We start from the raw sequence: 17,087 nt of genomic DNA on the forward strand, positions 1-17,087 counted from the left end.
TCACCTCAATCCAAACCATTCCTGAGGGAATTCCCTGAATTCACCTCGCTCCAAACCATTCCTGAAGGAATTCCCTGGATTCACCATTCCTGAGGGAATTCCCTGGATTCACCTCAATCCAAACCATTCCTGAGGGAATTCCCTGGATTCACCATTCCTGAGGGAATTCCCTGGATTCACCATTCCTGAGGGAATTCCCTGGATTCACCTCACTCCAAACCATTCCTGTGGGAATTCCCTGGATTCACCATTCCTGAGGGAATTCCCTGGATTTGGTTGCCACCAACCCCGGCTTCACCTCGCTCCAAACCATTCCCACGCCAAAATTTGGGATCCAGCTCTCCCTCCTGCCCCAAATCCCGGGGTTTATCCAAAATTTGGGATCCAGCTCTCCCTCCTGCCCCAAATCCCGGGGTTTATCCAAAATTTGGGATCCAGCTCTCCCTCCTGCCCCAAATCCCGGGGTTTATCCAAAATTTGGGATCCAGCTCTGCCTCCTGCCCCAAATCCCGGGGTTTATCCAAAATTTGGGATCCAGCTCTGCCTCCTGCCCCAAATCCCGGGGTTTATCCAAAATTTGGGATCCAGCTCTCCCTCCTGCCCCAAATCCCGGGGTTTATCCAAAATTTGGGATCCAGCTCTCCCTCCTGCCCCAAATCCCGGGGTTTATCCAAAATTTGGGATCCAGCTCTCCCTCTGCCCCAAATCCCGGGGTTTATCCAAAATTTGGGATCCAGCTCTCCCTCCTGCCCCAAATCCCGGGGTTTATCCAAAATTTGGGATCCAGGAGGACGCCGCCTTCCCTCGGCTCACAATTCCCCATTGAGGCCGGGATCCCTCGGGATCGTCCCCGACTCCCGGGGGACAACGGCTCCATTGTCCCCCCGCTGGAGACGGCTCCGGGCCGCGCCGGGAATTTGTGGGAATTTCTGGGAATTTCTGGGAATTTCTGGGAGCGGGGCCGGGAAAAGGCTCCGAAGAATCCCAGTGATGATCCTGGCTCGTTCCAGCCCCCGAAATCCCGGGATTTGGGCGCCGATCCTGATCCCCCACGGGTGTTCCAGGTGCTTCCCGTGGAGAAATTCCAGCCGTGGGTTTAGGGAGATCCCAGAAAAATTCCAGCTGTGGATTTCGGGAGACGCCAGAAAAATTCCAGGTGTGGGTTTAGGGAGATCCCAGAAAAATTCCACCCATGGATTTTGGGAGATCCCAGAAAAATTCCAGCCGTGGATTTCGGGAGATCCCAATAAAATTCCAGGTTTCTCCAAGGGATTCTGGCAGCTCGGGATCAGCTCCCCATGGAGTTTGGGGGGATAAAACGCACAGAAATGGGAGCACGGATCCAACACGGATCCAACACGGATCCGGGACTCCCAACAAGGATCCAACATGGATCCAGGACTCCCAACATGGATCCAGGGCTCCCAACACGGATCCAAGGCTCCGAACACGGCTCCAACACGGATCCGGGACTCCCAACACGGATCCAACACGGATCCAGGGCTCCCAACACGGATCCAACACGGATCCAGAGCTCCCAACATGGATCCAACACGGATCCAGGACTCCCAACATGGATCCAGGACTCCCAACACGAATCCAACACAGATCCAGGGCTCCCAACACGGATCCAACATGGATCCAGGGCTCCCAACATGGATCCAGGACTGCCAACACGGATCCAGGGCTCCCAACATGGATCCAGGGCTCCCAACACGGATCCAACACGGATCCAGGGCTCCCAACACGGATCCAACACGGATCCAGGGCTCCCAACACAGATCCAACACGGATCCAGGGCTCCCAACACGGATCCAACACGGATCCAGGACTCCCAACAAGGATCCAGAGCTCCCAACATGGATCCAACACGGATCCAGGGGTCCCAACATGGATCCAGGACTCCCAACATGGATCCAGGACTCCCAACACGAATCCAACACGGATCCAGGGGTCCCAACACGGATCCAGGGCTTCCAAGATGGATCCAGAGCTTCCCAACATGGATCCAACACGGATCCAGGGCTCCCAACACGGATCCAACACGGATCCAGGGGTCCCAACACGGATCCAGGGCTTCCAAGATGGATCCAGGGCTTCCCAACACGGATCCAACACGGATCCAGGACTCCCAACACAGCTCCAACATGGATCCAAGGCTCCCAACATGGATCCAGGACTCCCAACATGGATCCAGGGCTCCCAACACAGATCCAAGGCTCCGAACACGGATCCAACATGGATCCAACACGGCTCCAACACGGCTCCAACACGGCTCCAGGCTGGAAAACGCGAGCCCCAGCTCCCACAGCTGCGGAGCTCGGGAGGAGCGACGCCCCAGGGGCATTTTCCGAGCCCGGCTCCGTGGATCCGACGGATCCGTGCGGATCGTTGGGAACGGCCCCGGGGCCCCGGCTCATCCCAGCCGGAATTCCGGATCCAGGGAAAAAAAAAATTAAAAAAAAAAAACCCAAAAAAACCCCAAAAAAAACCCGGCCTGCGTTCATCCCAAAATCTGGGACGGCACCAGAATTCCTCACCGTCCTCACATTCCCAATTAACGCTAATTAGCACAGGCTGCAGGATGAGGTGGGGTTTAATTAATGAAATGAAAGCTGTAATTAAAGGATGCCAGAATTCCCAGGAATTTAGCGTGGGGAATAATCCTGGGAATTTTGGTTGAGGAATTATTCCCCACGCTGAATTCCTGGGAATTCTGGTTGAGGGTTTATTCCCCATTTTAAATTCCTGGGAATTCTGGCAATGGAATTATTCCCCATTCTAAATTCCTGGGAATTCTGGCGGATTCATTCCCATGCTGAATTCCTGGGAATTCTGGAGGAGGAATTATTCCCCATTCTAAATTCCTGGGAATTCTGGCAAAGGATTTATTCCCACGCTGAATTCCTGGGAATTCTGGCAGAGGATTTATTCCCATGCTGAACTTTTGGGAATTCTGGCAGAGGAATTATTCCCCATTCTAAATTCCTGGGAATTCCGGCAGTGGATTTATCCCCACGCTGAATTCCTGGGAATTCTGGCAGTGGATTTATCCCCACGCTGAATTCCTGGGAATTCTGGCAGTGGATTTATCCCCACTCTAAATTCCCGGGAATTCTGGCAGTGGATTTATCCCCACGCTGAATTTTTGGGAATTCTGGCAGAGGAATTATTCCCCATTCTAAATTCCTGGGAATTCTGACGGAGGATTTATTCCCCACGCTGAATTCCTGGGAATTCTGGCAGAGGATTTATCCCCACGCTGAATTCCCGGGAATTCTGGCAGTGGATTTATCCCCATGCTGAATTTTTGGGAATTCCGGCAGTGGATTTATCCCCACGCTGAATTCCTGGGAATTCCGGCAGTGGATTTATCCCCACGCTGAATTCCTGGGAATTCCGGCAGTGGATTTATTCCCATGCTGAATTCCCGGGAATTCTGGCAGTGGAATTCTTCCCCACGCTCGGTTCCCGTGACCCCCTTGCCTTACCGGGAGGGCGCCGAGCTCCGCTCCCGTTATCGCGGCAGCCGCGGGGACGGGGACGGTGATGATGATGATGATGATGATGGTGGTGGCGGGGAGGAATCCCGGGCCGCCAAAACCGGGAACGGAGCCGCCAAAACCGGGAACCCCCCACCCCCCCCGAATCCGGTCGGAACCCGCTCAAGCCCCGCCGGTCCGCACCGAGCCGCTCCCGGTTCATCCGAGTGCAGCCGGTCCGCACCGAGAGCTCCCGGTTCATCCGAGTGCAACCGGTCCGCACCGAGAGCTCCCGGTTCATCCGAGTGCAGCCGGACCGTACCGAGCCGCTCCCGGTTCATCCGAGTGCAACCGGCCCGCACCGAGCCGCTCCCGGTTCATCCGAGTGCAACCGGCCCGCACCGAGAGCTCCCGGTTCATCCGAGTGCAACCGGCCCGCACCGAGCCGCTCCCGGTTCATCCGAGTGCAACCGGCCCGCACCGAGCCGCTCCCGGTTCATCCGAGTGCAACCGGCCCGCACCGAGAGCTCCCGGTTCATCCCAGCCCCGCCGCCGTCCCGTTCCCGGTCCCTGTCACGGCCCCGCTCGGGTCCTGTTCCCGGTCCCGGTCCCGTTCCCCGTCCCGTTCCTGGTCCCGGTCCCGTTCCCGTTCCCCATTCCCGTTCCCGGTCCCCGCCCCGACCCCGCTCGGGTCCCGTTCCTGTCCCCGGTCCCGGTCCCTGTTCCCGTTCTCCGTTCCCCATTCCCATTCCCGTTCCCGTTCTCCGTTCCCCATTCCCATTCCCGTTCTCCGTTCCCCATTCCCATTCCCATTCCCATTCCCGTTCTCCGTTCCCCATTCCCATTCCCATTCCCATTCCCGTTCCCTGGTCCCCATTCCCATTCCCGTTCCCATTCCCGTCCCCGTTCCCGTTCCCGGTCCCGGCCCTGCGCCGTTTGCGCGGCCCCGCTCGGGTCCCGTTCCCGTTCCCATTCCCGTTCCCATTCCCGTTCCGTTCCCATTCCCGTTCCCGTTCCCATTCCCGTTCCCGTTCCCGTCCCGGCCCTGCGCCGTTTGCGCGGCCCCGCTCGGGTCCCGGTCCCGTTCCGTTCCCGTTCCCATTCCCGTTCCCGTCCCCATTCCCGGTCCCGTTCCGTTCCCATTCCCGTCCCCGTCCCCGGTCCCGTTCCGGTCCCGTTCCGTTCCCGGTCCCGTTCCGGTCCCGTCCCCATTCCCGTTCCGTTCCCGGTCCCGTTCCCGGCCCTCCGCCGTTTGCGCGGCCCCGCTCGGGTCCCGGTCCCGTTCCCATTCCCGTCCCCGTTCCCATTCCCGTCCCCGGTCCCATCCCCGTTCCGTTCCCGTCCCCGTTCCCGTTCCCGTCCCGGCCCTGCGCCGTTTGCGCGGCCCGTGCGCCGCTGGCGCAGCGCTGCCCCGGCCCCGCCGGCCGCGCCCTTCCGCCGCCGCTATTCCCGAACGCGGCCCCGCCCGCTCCCGGCGCCGCCGCTCCCGGTGCCGCCGCCGCTCACCGGCCCACGAAGTTCTCCAGCACCGAGCTCTTGCCGGCGCTCTGCCCGCCCACCACGGCGATCTGCGGCAGGTCCAGGTGGCAGCTCTGCCCGATGGAGCTGAAGGCGTCCTGCAGCTTGTTGACCAGCGGGATGAGCTCCTCCATGCCCCGGTTGCCCATGGCGGTGCCGGGCCCGCGCTCGCGGCGGCGGCGGCGGCGGCTCCTCCCTCACGGGGCCCGCGGCGGCGGCGGCGGCCAAACTTCCCCTCAGAGTCTCCTCATCCGGCACCGCCGCGCCCGCTCCGCCATTGGCCGGCTGGGCTGCCCGTCACGGCAGCGCGCAGAGCGGATTGGAGCAGAGAAGTGGCAATCATCTGAAGGGGCGGGATCTAGAAAGACAAGCCCGTTGCCTATTGGTCGCTGGGCCGTCGCTTATCGCTCGCAGCCAATAGGAGGCGGCGCTGCTCTGTCAGCTGAGGCGGTCCCGCCCCTCAGCGGTTCCGCCATCGAAGCGGCGGACGGCGCTTCCTTCGGGAGCGCGGCACCGGGAGCCCGCGCTGCTCTCCGTGCCCGCCCTCCCTCCCGTTAAACCGCGCTCCTGCCGCTCCGAGCGAGCCAACGCCGCCGAGAGAGGCGCCTTGGGGAACAGCAAATCCTCTCGCAGCGCCTCACCCGGCCACCACTCAGCCAGCCCTTCTCCCTACGGGCTGCTCCGGTGTTCCGCCGCGCTCCCGTGACCGTCGAGCGTCACGGGAACGGCAGTCCCGAAGCGAAACGCCGGGGCCGGATCCCGCAGCGAGCGGAATCAGCCGCTGATTGTTTGGGGGGGTCTCCGTGCGGCTCCGGCCTCGGCCCCGCTCGCCATCCCCAGCAGGCCCAAGATGGCGGCCGCGTTGCCGTGGTAACCGTCACTTCCGGCGCCGCCGCCTTCATTTCCGGCGGGGCGCGGCGAAGATGGCGGCGCCCGCGGCGGGGCCGCCGCCGGTGCTGCGGATCGTGGCCGAGTGCGGCCGGAGCCGCGCCCGGGCCGGGGAGCTGCGGCTGCCGCACGGCACCGTGCCCTGCCCGGTCTTCATGCCCGTGGGCACCCGCGGCACCGCCAAGGGCCTGACGGCCGCGCAGCTGGCGGCGCTGGGCTGCCGCATCTGCCTGGGCAACACCTTCCACCTGGGCACGCGGCCGGTGAGCGGCGGCGGCTCCGCCCGCCCCGGGTTCCCCCCGACGCGAGCCCCGATCCCCCAATTCCGGCTGAGGCCGCTCCCCTGGCAGGATCCCGGCGGGATTCCCGCTCGGTTGCCGGGGCGTTCCCGGGGCATCCCGCTCGGTTCCGCCGTTCCCGGAGCGTCCCCGGGGGATCCCGTTCCATTCCCGGGGCATCCCGCTCGGTTCCTCCGTTCCCGGAGCGTTCCCGGGGGATCCCGTTCCATTCCCGGTGAATCCCGCCCGGTTCCCGGAGCGTTCCCGGTGAATCCCGTTCCGTTCCCGGGGCATTCCCGGTGAATCCCGTTCCGTTCCCGGAGCGTTCCCGGTGAATCCCGTTCCGTTCCCGGGGCGTTCCCGGTGAATCCCGTTCCGTTCCCGGAGAATCCCGTTCCGTTCCAGGGGCATCCCGTTCGGTTCCACCGCTCCCGGAGCATTTCCGGTGAATCCCGCCCGGTTCCCGGGTCGTTCCCGGTGAATCCCGTTCCGTTCCCGGGGCATCCCGCTCGGTTCCGCCGTTCCCGGGACACTCCCGGTGAATCCCGCCCGGTTCCCGGGTCGTTCCCGGTGAATCCCGCCCGGTTCCCGGGTCACTCCCGGGGCACTCCCGGTGCCGCCGCCAGCTCCGCTCTCCCCGCAGGGACCGGAGCTCGTCCGCCGCTCCGGGGGCCTGCACGGCTTCATGGACTGGCCGCACAATCTGCTGACGGTGAGCGGGGGGCGCCCCCTGAGCCCCCCGAATTCACGGGCCGGGACCCCCCGGTTGGGACGGGAACCCCCCGAGCCCCGGGGGGGGATTCTGGCACCCCCCGGTCCCCAAATCCCGGGGGGGTCCCGGTGGTTCCCGGGGGTCCCGAGGGTGTCTGGGGTCCCGAGGGGTTCCTGGGGGTCCCGGGGGGTTCCCGGTGGTTCCTGGGGTGTCCTGAGGGGGTCCCTGGGGTGGTCCCGGTGATCCCAAGAGGGTCCTGGGGTGGTCCTGGGGGTCCTGGGGGGGGGTCTCGGGGTGTCCTGAGGGGTCCCGGTGGTCCTGGGGGGTTCCCGAGGGTCCCAAGAGGGTCCTGGGGTGGTCCCGGGGGGTCCCATGAGTTCCCGGGGGGGTCCCGAGGGGTCCTGGGGGTTTCCCGGGGGTCCTGGGGGGGGTCCCGGGACATTCCCGAGGGTCTCGGGATGTCCTGAGGGGTACCGGTGGTTCCCGGGGTGTCCTGAGGGGTTCGTGGGGGTCCCTGGGGTGGTCCTGGTGGTCCCAGAGGGTTCCTGGGGGGTCCGGGTGGTTCCCAGGGGGGTTCCTGGGGGTCTCGGGGGGTTCCTGCTGGTTCCCAGGGGGGTTCCTGGGGGTCTCGGGGGGGTTCCTGGGGGTCTCAGGGGAGGTTCCTGAGGGGTCCTGGGGGTCTCGGGGTGGGTTCCTGGGGGGTCCTGGGGGGTTCCTGGGGGTCCCGGTGGGTTCCTGGGGGGTCCTGGGGTGTCCCGGTGGTTCCCAGGGGGGTTCCTGGGGGTCTTGGGGGGGTTCCCAAGGGGTCCTGGGGGTCCCAGGAGGGTTCCCAGGGTGTCCCGAGGATCCCGAGGGGGTCCCGGGACCCCCCCCAGCGCCGTTTTCGGGGTGCCCCCAGGACAGCGGGGGGTTCCAGGTGGTCTCGCTGCTGGAGCTGTCGGAGGAGAGGGTCCTGGGGGGGTTCCCAGGGGTCCTGGGGGTCCTAGGTGGGTTCCTGGGGGTTCCTGGGGTTCCTGGGGGTCTCGGGGGATTCCTGGGGGTCCCGGGGGGGTTCCTGGGGGTCTCAGGGGAGGTTCCTGAGGGGTCCTGGGGGTCTCGGGGGGTTCCTGTGGGTTCCTGGGGGGTTCCTGGGGGTCTTGGGGGGGGTTCCTGAGGGGTCCTGGGGGTCCCGGTGGGTTCTTGAGGGGTCCTGGGGTGTCCCGGTGGTTCCCAGGGGGGTTCCTGGGGGTCCCGGGAGGCTCCTGGGGTGTCCCGAGGATCCTGAGGGGGTCCCGAGGATCCCGAGGGGGTCCCGGGACCCCCCCCAGCGCCGTTTTCGGGGTGCCCCCAGGACAGCGGGGGGTTCCAGATGGTCTCGCTGCTGGAGCTGTCGGAGGTGTCGGAGGAGGGGGTCCTTTTCCGGCCCCCCCACGGCGGCGAGCCCGTGCTGCTGAGCCCCGAGAGGGCCATGGAGATCCAGAACACGCTGGGTGGGCGCCGGGGGGACCCCCGAACCCGCGGGGAGGGGTGGGCGAGGATGGGGGTGACCCCCATGTCCCCCCCCCACACCCCAGGCGCCGACATCGTGATGCAGCTGGACGACGTCGTGAGCAGCACCACGACGGGGCCGCGCCTCGAGGAGGCCATGCTCAGGTGGGACCCCCGGGAGCACCCTGAAACACCCCCAGACCATCCGAGACCACCCTGAGAGCACCCAGAGACCCTCTGGGACCCCCCCAGACCACCCCGAGACCACCTGAGAGCACCCTGAGAGCACCCTGAGAGCGCCCTGAGACCCTCTGAGAAACCCTGAGAGCACCCTGAGACACCCCGAGACCACCTGAGAGCACCCCGAGAGCACCCTGAGAGCACCCTGAGACCCTCTGAGAAACCCTGAGAGCACCCTGAGACACCCCGAGAGCACCCTGAGACACCCTGAGACCCTCTGAGAAGCCCTGAGAGCACCCTGAGACACCCTGAGACCCTCTGAGAAACCCTGAGAGCACCCTGAGACACCCCGAGACCACCCTGAGACACCCCCAGACTACCCTGAGAGCACCCTGAGACCTTCTGAGAAACCCTGAGAGCACCCTGAGACACCCCGAGACCACCCTGAGACACCCCGAGAGCACCGGAGAGCACCCAGAGACCCTCTGGGACCCCCCCAGACCACCCCGAGAGCACCTGAGAGCACCCTGAGACCCTCTGGGACTCCCCGAGAGAACCCAGAGACCCTCTGGGACACCCCGAGACCACCCTGAGACACCCCCAGACTACCCTGAGAGCACCCAGAGACCCTCTGGGACACCCCAAGACCACCCTGAGAGCACCCTGAGACACCCCCAGACCACCCCGAGAGCACCCTGAGAGCACCCCAAGACACCCTGAGACCCTCTGGGACCCTCCCAGACCACCCTGAGAGCACCCTAGGACACCCTGAGACCACCCTGAGAGCACCCCGAGACACCCCCAGACTACCCTGAGAGCACCCTGAGACCCTCTTGGACACCCCGAGACCACCCTGAGAGCACCCCGAGACACCCCCAGACTACCCTGAGACACCCTGAGACCCTCTGAGAAACCCCCAGACCACCCTGAGAGCACCCTGAGACCCCCAGGACACCCAAAGACCCTCTGGGTCCTCCTGAGACCACCCTGAGACCCTCTGGGATCCCCCCAGACCACCCTGAGACACCCTGAGAGCACCTTGAGAATCTCCTGAGAGCACCCCAAGACCACCCTGAGACCCTCTGGGACACCCTGAGACACCCCGAGAGCACCCTGAGAGCACCCAGAGACCCTCTGGGACACCCCCAGACCACCCTGAGAGCACCCTGAGACCCCCAGGACACCCCAAGACCCTCTGGGTCCTCCTGAGACCACCCTGAGACCCTCAGGGACCCCCCAAGACCACCCCGAGACCCTCCTGGGACACCTCTAAGAGCCCCCAGCCCCTCCTGGGACTCCGGTAACCCCTCGGTTAACCTGGTTAACCCCCGTTAACCAGGTCGGTGTGCTGGCTGGATCGCTGCCTGGCCGCCCTGGTTAACCCTGGTTAACCCTGGTTAACCGGTTAACCCGTTAACCAGGTCAGTGCGCTGGCTGGATCGCTGCCTGGCCGCCCCGTTAACCCCGGTTAACCCGGTTAACCGGTTAACCCGTTAACCAGGTCAGTGCGCTGGCTGGATCGCTGCCTGGCCGCCCTGGTTAACCCTGGTTAACCCGTTAACCGGTTAACCCGTTAACCAGGTCGGTGCGCTGGCTGGATCGCTGCCTGGCCGCCCTGGTTAACCCTGGTTAACCCTGGTTAACCCTGGTTAACCGGTTAACCCGTTAACCAGGTCAGTGCGCTGGCTGGATCGCTGCCTGGCCGCCCCGTTAACCCTGGTTAACCCGGTTAACCGGTTAACCCGTTAACCAGGTCGGTGCGCTGGCTGGATCGCTGCCTGGCCGCCCTGGTTAACCCTGGTTAACCCTGGTTAACCGGTTAACCCGTTAACCAGGTCGGTGCGCTGGCTGGATCGCTGCCTGGCCGCCCCGTTAACCCCGGTTAACCTGGTTAACTGGTTAACCCGTTAACCAGGTCGGTGCGCTGGCTGGATCGCTGCCTGGCCGCCCTGGTTAACCCTGGTTAACCCGTTAACCGGTTAACCCGTTAACCAGGTCGGTGCGCTGGCTGGATCGCTGCCTGGCCGCCCTGTTAACCCTGGTTAACCCGGTTAACCGGTTAACCCGTTAACCAGGTCGGTGCGCTGGCTGGATCGCTGCCTGGCCGCCCCGTTAACCCCGGTTAACCCGGTTAACTGGTTAACCCGTTAACCAGGTCGGTGCGCTGGCTGGATCGCTGCCTGGCCGCCCTGGTTAACCTGGTTAACTGGTTAACCTGTTAACCAGGTCGGTGCGCTGGCTGGATCGCTGCCTGGCCGCCCTGGTTAACCCGGTTAACTGGTTAACCCGTTAACCAGGTCGGTGCGCTGGCTGGATTGCTGCCTGGCCGCCCCGGTTAACCCTGGTTAACCCGTTAACCGGTTAACCCGTTAACCAGGTCGGTGCGCTGGCTGGATCGCTGCCTGGCCGCCCTGTTAACCCCGGTTAACCTGGTTAACTGGTTAACCCGTTAACCAGGTCGGTGCGCTGGCTGGATCACTGCCTGGCCGCCCCGTTAACCCTGGTTAACCCGGTTAACTGGTTAACCCGTTAACCAGGTCGGTGCGCTGGCTGGATCGCTGCCTGGCCGCCCACGCCCGCCCGCGCCAGCAGCGCCTCTTCGCCATCGTGCAGGGCGGCACGGAGCCCGAGCTGCGCCTGCGCTGCCTGCAAGGTCAGCCTTCCTCACCATCATCATCCTCATCTTCATCACCCTCCTCTTCCTCATCCTCACCTTCCTCATCCTCACCTTCCTCGTCCCTTCCTCATCATCATCATCATCATCACCCCCGGCCTTCCTCGTCCTCACCTTCCTCGTCCTCACCTTCCTCGTCCTCACCTTCCTCATCCTCACCTTCCTCATCATCATCATCACCACCCCCGGCCCTCCTCATCCTCACCTTCCTCATCCTCACCTTCCTCATCCTCACCTTCTTCGTCCCTTCCTCATCATCATCATCATCATCATTATCACCCCTGGCCCTCCTCATCCTCACCTTCCTCGTCCTCACCTTCCTCATCCTCACCTTCCTCATCCCTTCCTCATCATCATCATCATCACCCCCGGCCCTCCTCGTCCTCACCTTCCTCACCCTCCTCTTCCTCATCATCATCATCATCATCACCTCCGGCCCTCCTCGTTCTCACCTTCCTCATCCTCACCTTCCTCGTCCTCACCTTCCTCATCCTCCTCTTCCTCATCCCTTCCTCATCATCATCATCATCACCCCCGGCCCTCCTCATCCTCACCTTCCTCATCCTCATCATCCCCGGTCTTCCTCCCCTTCCTCATCCTCACATTCCCGGGGCTGTTCCGGGGGGCTCAGGGATGATTTCGGGGTCCTGGGGGGTCTCGGGGCCGATTTGGGGGTCCCGGGGGTGTCCTGGGGGGCTCAGGGGCGGTTTGGGGGTCCCGGGGGGTCTCGGGGCCGATTTGGGGGTCCCGGGGGTGTCCCAGGGGGTCCCGGGGGGGTTCCCGAGGGTCCCGGTGCCAATTTGGGGGTCCAGGGGGGTCCTGGTGCCGATTTGGGGGTCCGGGGGCGTTCTCGGGGGTCCCGGTGCCGATTTTGGGGTTCCCAGTGCCGATTTTGGGGGTCCCGGTGCCGATTTCGGGGGTCCCGGTGCCCATTTTGGGGGTCCCAGTGCCGATTTTTGGGGACCCCTCCCCAGCCATGGCGCAGCGCGACGTGCCCGGCTTCGCTGGGGGGTCCCGGGGCTGATTTGGGGGTCCTGGTGTGGATTTGGGGGTCCCGGTGCCGATTTGGGGGTCCCGGTGCCAATTTGGGGGTCCCGGTGCCGATTTCGGGACCCCCTCCCCAGCCATGGCACAGCACAACATGCCCAGCTTCGCTGGGGGGTCCCGGGGCTGATTTGGGGGTCCTGTTGCCGATTTGGGGGTCCTGGTGTGGATTTGGGGGTCCGGGGGGGTTCTCGGGGGTCCCGGTGCCGATTTTGGGGTTCCCAGTGCCGATTTTGGGGGTCCCGATGCCGATTTTTGGGACCCCTCCCCAGCCACGGCGCAGTGCGACGTGCCCGGCTTCGCTAGGGGGTCTTGGGGCTGATTTGGGCATCCTGGGGGGCTCAGGGATGATTTGGGGGTCCGGGGGGGTTCTCGGGGGTCCCGGTGCTGATTTTGGGGTTCCCAGTGCCGATTTTGGGGGTCCCGATGCCGATTTTTGGGACCCCCTCCCCAGCCATGGCGCAGCGCGACGTGCCCGGCTTCGCCATCGGCGGCCTGAGCGGCGGCGAGGCCAAGGCGCGCTTCTGGCGCGCGGTGAAGCTCAGCACCGAGCACCTGCCCCGAGACAAACCCCGCTACCTGATGGGCGTGGGGTGAGTCCGGGGCTCCCCAAAATCCCCCTCCCCAACCGTGGGGAGACCCCCGAAATCACCCCCAAATTCGCCTCCCCTCAGCTACGCCACCGACCTGGTGGTCTGCGTCGCGCTGGGCTGCGACATGTTCGACTGCGTCTTCCCCACCCGCACCGCGGTAAGGGGGGGATTTGGGGGGGATTTGGGGGGGTTTGAGGGGTTTGGGGACCCCTCCCCAATATTGGGGAGACCCCCATAACCCCCCCCCAACCCCACGGCAGCGTTTCGGTTCCGCCCTGGTGCCCTGGGGGTCGCTGCAGCTGAAAAGTCAAAAATTCGCCAAAGATTTCCGGCCCATCGACGCCGACTGTGACTGCCCCGCGTGCCAGAGGTGGGTGGGGTGGGGAGGGGTCTCCTGGGGGAGACCCCCCCCAAAATTCCTCATTTTTCCCCCCAAAATCTGCAGGTATTCCCGGGCGTACCTGCACGTGCTGCTGCGCTGCAACACGGCGGCGCTGCACCTGCTCACCATGCACAACGTCGCCTACCAGGTGGGCCGGGGGATTTTGGGGGGCTCTGTGGGATTTTGGGGAGGGGTCTCGGGGGTTCCCCCAACCCCTCTGACCCCCGTCTCCCCACCCCAGATGAAGCTGATGGGCTCCATCCGGGACAGCATCCTGCGGCAGCGCTTCCCCGACTTCGTGCGGGACTTCATGGCCACCATGTACGGGGGGCGGGGGGGACCCCCCGCGTGGGCTCGGGAGGCTCTGGAGTCGGTGGGGATCACCCTGGATTGAGGGGAACCCCCCCTGAGTCCTGGGGAACCCCCCCAGATCCTTGGGAACCCCCCTGGAGTCCTGGGGAACCCCCCTGGAGTCCTGGGGAACCCCCCCTGAGTCCTGGGGAACCACCCTGGAGTCCTGGAGAACCCCCCTGGATCCCTGAGGAACCCCCCCAGATCCTTGGGAACCCCCCTGGATTCCTGAGGAACCCCCCTGGAGTCCTGGGGAACCCCCCTGGAGTCCTGGGGAACCCCCCCTGAGTCCTGGGGAACCCCCCTGAGTCCTGGGGAACCCCCCCGGAGTCCTGGGGAACCCCCCCAGATCCTTGGGAACCCCCCTGGAGTCCTGGGGAACCCCCCTGGAGTCCTGAGGAACCCCCCTGAGTCCTGGGGAACCCCCCCGGAGTCCTGGGGAACCCCCCCAGATCCTTGGGAACCCCCCTGGATTCCTGAGGAACCCCCCTGGAGTCCTGGGGAACCCCCCTGGAGTCCTGAGGAACCCCCCAGATCCTTGGGGAACACCCCCCAGATTCTGCGGAACCCCCCCTGATTCCTGGGGAACCCCCCTGGATTCCTGGAGAACCCCCCTGGATTCCTGAGGAACCCCCCCAGATCCCTGGGGAACCCCCCCAGATCCTTGGGAACCCCCCCCGGAATCCTGGGGAACCCCCCCTGATTCCTGGGGAACCCCCCTAGATCTTTGGGAACCCCCCTGGATTCCTTGGGAACCCCCCAGATCCTTGGGAACCCCCCCAGATCCTGGGGAACCCCCCTGGATTCCTGGAGAACCCCCCCAGATCCTGGGGAACCCCCCCAATTCCCAGGGGAAATCCCCCCCAATTCCCACCCGCCCCCCCCACCATGATTATTTTTATACTTTTTTTTTTAGGACAATAAATGCTTTTTTTACAATTTTGGGAGTTTTTAAGGGGTGGGAAATAAAAAGAGTCGGGAAGGGAAATGGCTCAGGTGGTCCTAAATGGGGCTGGGGGGCCCAAAATGGGGCTGGGGGTCCCTAAATGGGGCTGGGGGGGTCTGAAATGGGGCTGGGGGGTCCAAAATGGGGCTGGGGGGTTCGAAATGGGGCTGGGGGGTCCGAAATGGGGCTGGGGGTCCCTAAATGGGGCTGGGGGGTCCAAAATGGGGCTGGGGGGTTCGAAATGGGGCTGGGGGGTCCGAAATGGGGCTGGGGGGTCCAAAATGGGGCTGGGGGTCCCTAAATGGGGCTGGGGGGGTCTGAAATGGGGCTGGGGGGTCCAAAATGGGGCTGGGGGGTTCGAAATGGGGCTGGGGGTCCCTAAATGGGGCTGGGGGGTCCCTAAATGGGGCTGGGGGTCCCTAAATGGGGCTGGGGGGTTCAAAATGGGGCTGGGGTGGTCCAAAATGGGGCTGGGGGGTTCGAAATGGGGCTGGGGGGTCCGAAATGGGGCTGGGGGGCCCAAAATGGGGCTGGGGGGGTCCCTAAATGGGGCTGGGGGTCCCTAAATGGGGCTGGGGGGTCCCTAAATGGGGCTGGGGGGTCCAAAATGGGGCTGGGGGTCCCTAAATGGGGCTGGGGGGTCCAAAATGGGGCTGGGGGTCCCTAAATGGGGCTGGGGGGGTCTGAAATGGGGCTGGGGGGTCTGAAATGGGGCTGGGGGGTTCAAAATGGGGCTGGGGGGTCTGAAATGGGGCTGGGGGGGTCTGAAATGGGGCTGAGGGTCCCTAAATGGGGCTGGGGGGTCCAAAATGGGGCTGGGGGGTCTGAAATGGGGCTGGGGGTCCCTAAATGGGGCTGGGGGGTTCGAAATGGGGCTGGGGGGTCCAAAATGGGGCTGGGGGGTTCAAAATGGGGCTGGGGGGTTCGAAATGGGGCTGGGGGGTCCCGAAATGGGACTGGGGGGTCCCTAAATGGGGCTGGGGGGTCCCTAAATGGGGCTGGGGGATCAAAATGGGGCTGGGGGTCCGAAATGGGGCTGGGGGGTCCCTAAATGGGTCCATGGTGACACCTTGGGGTCCCTGTCACCCGTTTGTGACACCTGCGTGTCCTCGGTGGCCCTGTGTCCATGGTGACACCCATTGGGTGACACCTGCATGTCCTCGGTGACACCTGTGTGTCCTTGGTGGCCCCGTGTCCTCGGTGACACCTTTTGGGTGACACCTGCGTGTCCTCGGTGGCACCTGTGTGTCCTCAGTGCCACCTGCGTGTCCTTGGTAGCACCATGTCCTCGGTGGCACCCATTGGGTGACACCTGCATGTCCCTAGTGGCACCCTTTGGGTGGCACCTGCATGTCCATCCTGGCACCTTTTGGGTGACACCTGCGTGTCCCTGGTGCCACCTGCCTGTCCATGGTGGCCCCGTGTCCATGGTGACACCCGTTGGGTGCCACCTGCGTGTCCTTGGTGGCCCCGTGTCCATGGTGACACCCGTTGGGTGCCACCTGTGTGTCCTCGGTGGCCCCGTGTCCATGGTGACACCCGTTGGGTGCCACCTGTGTGTCCTCGGTGGCCCCGTGTCCATGGTGACACCCTTTGGGTGACACCTGCGTGTCCTCGGTGGTACCTTCATGTCCCTAGTGGCACCCTTTGGGTGACACCTGCCTGTCCATGGTGGCCCTGTGTCCATGGTGACACCCATTGGGTGACACCTGCATGTCCCTGGTGGCACCTGCATGTCCTTGGTGGCACCCATTGGGTGCCACCTGCGTGTCCTCGGTGGCACCTGCATGTCCCTAGTGGCACCCTTTGGGTGGCACCTGCGTGTCCTTGGTGGTCCCATGTCCATGGTGGCACCCATTGGGTGACACCTGTGTGTCCTTGGTGGCCCTGTGTCCATGGTGACACCCGTTGGGTGCCACCTGCGTGTCCTTGGTGGCACCTGCGTGTCCTCGGTGGCCCCGTGTCCATGGTGACGCCCATTGGGTGACACCTGCGTGTCCTCGGTGGCCCCGTGTCCATGGTGACACCTGCGTGTCCTCAGTGGCACCTGCGTGTCCATGGTGACACCCGTTGGGTGCCACCTGCATGTCCTCGGTGGCACCGTGTCCATGGTGACACCTGCGTGTCCTCAGTGGCACCTGCGTGTCCATGGTGACGCCCTCTGGGTGCCACCTGCGTGTCCTCGGTGGCACCGTGTCCTCAGTGGCACCTATTGGGTGACACCTGCATGTCCCTAGTGGCACCCTTTGGGTGACACCTGCCTGTCCATGGTGGCACCATGTCCTCGGTGACACTTGTTGGGTGGCACCTGCATGTCCATGGTGGCACCCGTCGGGTGACACCTGCGTGTCCTCAGTGGCCCCGTGTCCATGGTGACGCCCTCTGGGTGCCAACTACGTGTCCATGGTGGCACCGTGTCCTTGGTGGCACCCGTTGGGTGACACCTGCGTGTCCTCGGTGGCCCTGTGTCCATGGTGACACCCTTTGGGTGACACCTGTGTGTCCTCGGTGGCACCTGCATGTCCCTAGTGGCACCCTTTGGGTGGCACCTGCGTGTCCTTGGTGGTCCCAT

General features: G+C 64.3%; 2 protein-coding genes across 5 annotated transcripts in view; one reads left to right on the top strand and one right to left on the bottom strand.

The window, feature by feature from the left end:
* Positions 1-5,250, bottom strand: part of DNM2 (dynamin 2) — a 37,926-nt gene extending 32,676 nt beyond the window's left edge. For all 4 annotated transcript variants that reach the window (XM_085563374.1, XM_077787749.2, XM_085563373.1 and 1 more), the window contains exon 1: positions 4,989-5,250. In XM_085563374.1, the coding sequence (XP_085419500.1) occupies positions 4,989-5,149 (161 nt within the window). In that variant the 5' untranslated portion in view covers positions 5,150-5,250. The remainder of the gene's footprint in view (positions 1-4,988) is intronic.
* Positions 5,251-5,900: 650 nt separating this feature from the next.
* On the top strand, positions 5,901-14,510 carry QTRT1 (queuine tRNA-ribosyltransferase catalytic subunit 1). Its single transcript, XM_031507620.3, has 10 exons — positions 5,901-6,151; positions 6,810-6,878; positions 8,209-8,347; positions 8,432-8,510; positions 11,063-11,178; positions 12,698-12,836; positions 12,918-12,993; positions 13,097-13,206; positions 13,282-13,366; positions 13,460-14,510. The coding sequence occupies exons 1-10, from the start codon at positions 5,924-5,926 to the stop codon at positions 13,610-13,612; spliced, it is 1,194 nt and encodes a 397-aa protein (XP_031363480.3). The 5' UTR covers positions 5,901-5,923; the 3' UTR covers positions 13,613-14,510.
* Positions 14,511-17,087: the final 2,577 nt, after the last annotated feature.

Source organism: Lonchura striata, chromosome 30 (assembly GCF_050655825.1).
Source record: "Lonchura striata isolate lonStrDom1 chromosome 30, ASM5065582v1, whole genome shotgun sequence".
NCBI classification, from domain to species: Eukaryota; Metazoa; Chordata; class Aves; order Passeriformes; family Estrildidae; genus Lonchura; species Lonchura striata.

What these genes read in the sequence shown, in the direction of transcription:
- QTRT1 (XM_031507620.3), top strand. Translation starts at nt 5,924, where the DNA reads ATGGCGGCGCCCGCGGCGGGGCCGCCGCCGGTGCTGCGGATCGTGGCC. An exon ending in CTCGAGGAGGCCATGCTCAG is followed by an intron (nt 8,511 to 11,062) that starts GTGGGACCCCCG and finishes CCCGTTAACCAG; the next exon opens with GTCGGTGCGCTGGCTGGATC. An exon ending in TCTTCCCCACCCGCACCGCG is followed by an intron (nt 12,994 to 13,096) that starts GTAAGGGGGGGA and finishes ACCCCACGGCAG; the next exon opens with CGTTTCGGTTCCGCCCTGGT.